Source organism: Nylanderia fulva, unplaced genomic scaffold (genome assembly GCF_048542155.1).
Source record: "Nylanderia fulva isolate GAGA-0341 unplaced genomic scaffold, ASM4854215v1 Scaffold17, whole genome shotgun sequence".
NCBI lineage: Eukaryota > Metazoa > Arthropoda > Insecta > Hymenoptera > Formicidae > Nylanderia > Nylanderia fulva.
Window position 1 is genome coordinate 3,241,017 of NW_028189945.1, and position 5,554 is coordinate 3,246,570.

Consider the following 5,554-nt stretch of genomic DNA (forward strand, 5'->3'; position numbering starts at 1 on the left):
GGCAGAGGAATGGCGCGCTGGTGATGTAGTGCAAAAAGACATAAGTCTTTCTTCGCGCGGGGAAGAATCATTGACCGCGGCTTCTCCACTCAAGGTCAAGCATTATTTTTTTCCCCCTCACTTCAAGCGGATCTACAATAATCTTTGCAAGAAAGGCACATCATTATGTCTTTGTTATCATATACGTTTCTTAGATGTGTGTACAGAAACAAATAAGATAGGATTTTATAAGTAAATATACTTGTATGCTTATATATGTATAGACTTGTAAAAAATACAGTATATATTTGAGTCTATATGTTCCCATCATTAATTATGTTTGACATATTTTAAGCATAAAATTACGTGACATAAATAGATTTATTTTACATATACATATTTATTCACTTGTAAGAATGGTTTGTTTCTATTGGGCAACTCTTGTTTCTTCCCAAACTATATATATTTTTTAGTATTACATGAGGTAATGAGCGGTTGTGTACGATACTGTGACGTACAATTATCGTTAATATGATGTAGGATTCACACATACACACGATTATATAAATATATTTTAAGTAATGAAATATATTCTATATGTTTTTCATATAAAATTTAATTTTTTTTCAATGTAATAACTTTCTTTATAAAAAAAAACTTGAAAATCTGATTTCAATACAAATTCTTCAAATATTGCATTATATCAACACATAATGCAACCATTAAAACAAATTAAAATGATTAATATAAAAATGAATGTAAATAAAAAGAAAAAAAATAGAAATCATTGAAAAGTATAGTAATATTTACTTCATTTTCAAATATTATACTTGCTTCAAAATACAAATCAATACATATTTTAAAATATGTTAAATACATAAATATATTTTTTAAGTAATCTATTCTACTTTGTTATATGCTACATAACCATCTTTAAAAACGCATAATTTAAAAAAATATACATTTACGTGTTAACACTGCTCTAATATCAAACTTATTAAATAATAGATTGCACGTCGCATCTGCAATGTTATATTAATTAAAATTAAAAGTCTTTTTGAGTATATATAAAAGTAATATTACATAAGCATATATTCAGATAAATAACTATAAAAAGAAATTCCTTCGTGAAGTTTTCCTAATAATAAGCTGTATGACAAGATATCCTTGTATAATGCTGACGCTGTCTACCTAATTTTTATCATTAATGAACTAATTTCATCATTAATCGATGCATTTTTCAATATGTTCCATCAAAGCTGGTAAGCCATGATATGGTTTCGCACATTTTGGACAGTTTGTCACAATACCATCCTGTACAACGTTAGTAGAGGGCTTGTCCGTAGATTGTAATTGTTGGTTGAATCTTATTTGTTTTTGTAATTCTACATCTAATTTATTTTTCTCGTCTAACAAAGATTCCTTAAGTCTTTTCTCAACTGTAAAGTCTTCCTCGTACATTGTTAATTGTGATCTTAATAGACCAATCTCTTCTACCTAAAAAATAAATAATATTAGATAAATTATATTAAGATAATATAAGAATAATAAAATTATATATTTTTTTCCAATTGTAGTTAGATTTTACATTTTAAGTTGCAATATTTTTTACAAAATTATTTAAAAATAAAATTTACTCACGCTTTGTGCATATTGTTGCATTATTTCTTTAAATTCTGTATCCTTTTTCTGGATGTCCTGTCGCAAGAGTTCATTCTCATCTTTCAGAGCTTTCTCGCAATTTTCATATAACTGACTCTGATGATCAAGTGACATTTTCTCTTCGTTCAGACTGATCTTCTCTTGCATCACATATTTCTTATCTTCGTGCAACGTTATGCGTTCCATATCCAAACTCTGTTTTTGACTTTCAAGTATATCTTTTTCTTTTTCAAGATTAAGCTTCTCTTGATTCAAAGATTGTTTTTCCTCTTCCAATAATTGCTTATTAAGCTTAATTTGTTCTACTTCTTCCAATTTTTCGCGATCCTTTTTATCTTTTAGAACATTCAATTTTGTATTTTCATCGATCGTTATTTCTAGTTCGTATAAAATAGAATTGTAATCTGAGAATATTTTCTGAAATTGATTTTGCGATTTAATCAAAGTCTGTCTGTCTGAGATAATTTTCACTTGCTCATCGGCTAATTGCTTACAGCAATGACACAATTTTTCTTTATATTGATAAAACTGCATTTTCGAGTTGTTATCATCATCAAGTATTATAAGTATATCTGTAATCTCTTTTAAACTTTTTTCTATCGTAGCAAAGCGTTCTATTTGTTTTACATAACATTCAGTTAACTCTTGTAATATATTGTTATATTGCTTTATATTTTCTACAAATTTTTGACGATTTAGATTGGACGACGATTGTAATAGATCGTGTAATTGAATAGGAGTAAGAACCTACAAAATGTAAAAACAAAATTATTTACAATTTTGTTTTGCGAATTTACTTAAAATATTTTTAGTAAACATAACTCTTAATAGATACATACACATTGCAGTTTCTCTTCAAGCAAAGCAATGACTTCTTTCAAATAATTGATTTCTTTATCTTTTGCATCTAAACAATTCTGATTTTCTACAATTTTTGCAGAGGCTTCCTTGTCAATACAATTTAAAGATTTCATTGCTGATTCTAATTCTTTCTCCAATTTTATTTCTTCTAGTTTATTTTGTAATGCTTTCTCAGCAAATTTTTCAGATATTATACATGTTACATATTTTTTGCATTCTTCAAGATTCATTTTTGACATTGCAATTTTAAGTTTTGGTGTAATTTGTTGAAGTTCTGTGTGAGCAGCATCATTAATAATGACATTAGACTCAGAAGTTGTGCCAATTGTCTGAGAAAAATTCATAAAGTTAAAATATATAGAGATACACAAAATGTGACACACACACACACACACACACACATATATATATATATATATATATATATATAAACATATTTCTATTTATACCTCAAATCCTGTATTTTCATTGTCAGTATGTTGCAAATGCATCAGCTTAGTTTTTAGCTCATTGTTTTCCTTTTTAAGATGATTGACTAGTTCTCTAGTTTCCGCAAACTTCTTTTTATGGACCTCATGAACATTCATTACCTCCTTTTGCCACATTACTAATTTATTAAATTGTTCTTCCATAGATGAAGTGTTTAGCCTCAAAGTTTCTTTTAACATCACATTTTCTTGCAAAATGTCACTCAATTTCTCTTGCATCTCTTCTGGATTCAGTGTCAAAACCATCGATTTATAGTCCTATAAGAACACATTCTTGCTTTCTATAAAATAAACTTAAACCAAATAAAATTAAATAAAGAAGGATTGTAATGTACATACAACTGCCATGCTTTTCTGCTGAATATCAACATACGATGCTAAGACAGAGGCCTGAGTTTCTACTGAATCTTTACCTAGCACCACAAAAGATAAACTATTTTCGTCATTGACACTGAAATTATTCGTTGTCATTGAATTTATATTTAGTGCTGTAGTAACAGGCTCATCTAATTTAAATGAAGGTTTATTGCTTTCCATAGAAGTTTGACATTCTTCTTTAGATGTTGAACACGCTTCGTTGAATTCATGCTCCATAGAACTCATATTTTGATTATATTTAATCAAGATTTCTAATTAATCTGAATAGAAATTAATAAGAATATATAAATTACAAAATTGATTCAGTATTATCATTTTTCTACATTTCTACATCATTGTGTTATTGAAAACAAATTAGCAGAGCAAATAATAAATAGTAACAAATTTATATATATATTAGTCACATAAATTTATAAAAGCAATAGATAGAATTTACGCTAATTTAACAATTGTCCAAAATGATTAAAATATTTTAATTTTGCAACAGTATTATATTAAAACATATATATCACCAATCAAATTATCCGATTTATATAAAATATAGAAATCAGGCAATAAATTGATATATCGGATTTTGCCAAAATTTACATTTAAAAATACGATAATTATATTCAATGTCTACATCTAGATTTATTTTAAATAAATAGCAACTGCAATGCACATTTGCAATTATATGAAAGGTACAATCCTTGTATCAGAGCATTTTGCTTATTGACTCACCCGAGTAATTATAATCTTCAGAAATATTTACTTGCTTTCTAACTAATATATCAAGTGATCAGAATTAAAAAAAGAAGACAATGTTTCGTGTTTCACCGTAATAAACATATAAACATCGTGACTAGCCAAGACATGATTAAGGTCAAAAGATTTAATAATATATGATGTAAATTATAAAGTTTAGCTTACTGTGCGACAAAAATGTTTCCACTTGTGCGATTCGGAGAAAAAGAAAAATGCGTCTTGCGTATTTTGTTCGTTCTAACCAATGTTACGTATTTTTACATATTTGTTCAGATGAGATTTTTCGTGTATCTTGTCTCTTGCTTTCACGTTAGATTTAAGATATACATCTATTTCATTTATGATGCCATAAAGTGCAAAAAGTGCAGGTAGACCAGACACAATTTTCACAGAAATCATATAATCGTATCAATTGATATTTTCCTTCTCATTATTATGAAATTGCATACTCATAACGCAATAATATGTAACTTTATTCTTTCTTCATATAAAGATTTCTTCATTATCGACAAATGATAATTGTCTATTGTCAAGTAGCTTTCGGCTCCATCCGTAGAGGCGAAAGATGGATTTTTTAATGTATATAAATTCGTGTTTCACGCACAAAATAATACACAAATATTGTGAAGCTTCGGCAAAATCGCAGAGGATTTTTACAAAATTATTACCCAAAATTTAATTAAAAATTGACTCACCGCAATACGATGTGCAGTAGCGGAGTTGCAAAAATTGTAAAAAAATAAATACATGGAAATTATACACAGTAAAATTTAAAAGAAAATAAAATAATTTTATTTATGGTATAACAAAATAAATTACATCAACCATAACAGTTGTTTCGTCGTTGTCAGCCCGGACCTCCTCCTCGTAGAAGATAAAGCTTTATTCAAAACACTTTGCACTCGCGTTATTTTTTCACGTCGACTTCTCTCATGACGCACTCAAAGAGTCATCGGTATTCCCGAATTGTGACTACACACTTCACTATATATTTTATATATATATATATTTCACCGAATATTTGACGACGAAGAAATCGCGTCGAAAGCGCTCGGAAATTGTTGCAATATCCGCCTTCGGAGACTCACGCGCGCAAACTTCAGGCGACTCGATGTTCGGTGTTGTGTCATACGTCACGTGACAATGCGCTTTCGGAAGAACGAATGTTTCGCGAGATTCACGGCCACGAGGACGTACGCGATTGCGACTACGACGTTGGTACACGATCGAATATTTATCGTATAATTAACAACGTAAAGTTACTAATTAATTAACTTTACACTCTCGTTTCGCGAACCGGCGCGCGAATATGGGTTGAGAACAGTGTAATAGAAGGCAGAATTCTAGATTGTGTTCGGAAATATATTTCTAGGGTGAAGCGCTCGATCGACCAATCAGAACGCAGACATCCTCTCTCTCTGATTGGTCGGCGCGGAATTTGT

The 5,554-nt window shown here is 29.2% G+C and overlaps 1 protein-coding gene across 2 annotated transcripts; it reads right to left on the bottom strand.

Moving 5' to 3' along the window:
- Positions 1–341: 341 nt before the first annotated feature.
- LOC114938282 (uncharacterized) lies at positions 342–5,255 on the bottom strand. 2 transcript variants are annotated; one of them, XM_029312150.2, is made up of 6 exons: positions 4,278–5,255; positions 3,330–3,628; positions 2,952–3,248; positions 2,481–2,831; positions 1,621–2,388; positions 342–1,476 (listed from the first exon to the last, which is right to left on the bottom strand). In XM_029312150.2, exons 2-6 carry the CDS (start codon positions 3,591–3,593, stop codon positions 1,204–1,206), a joined length of 1,953 nt encoding a protein of 650 aa, XP_029167983.2. In that variant the 5' UTR covers positions 3,594–3,628; positions 4,278–5,255; the 3' UTR covers positions 342–1,203. The 2 variants fall into 2 exon arrangements, with proteins under 2 accessions (XP_029167983.2, XP_029167984.2); XM_029312151.2 differs by lacking the exon at positions 4,278–5,255 and adding an exon at positions 4,089–4,251.
- Between the last annotated feature and the right edge of the window lie 299 nt (positions 5,256–5,554).

What these genes read in the sequence shown, in the direction of transcription:
- LOC114938282 (XM_029312150.2), bottom strand. Translation starts at nt 3,593, where the DNA reads ATGAGTTCTATGGAGCATGAATTCAACGAAGCGTGTTCAACATCTAAA. An exon ending in TTGAAGAGAAACTGCAATGT is followed by an intron (nt 2,389 to 2,480) that starts GTATGTATCTAT and finishes TACATTTTGTAG; the next exon opens with GTTCTTACTCCTATTCAATT. An exon ending in TGCAACAATATGCACAAAGC is followed by an intron (nt 1,477 to 1,620) that starts GTGAGTAAATTT and finishes TTTATTTTTTAG; the next exon opens with GTAGAAGAGATTGGTCTATT.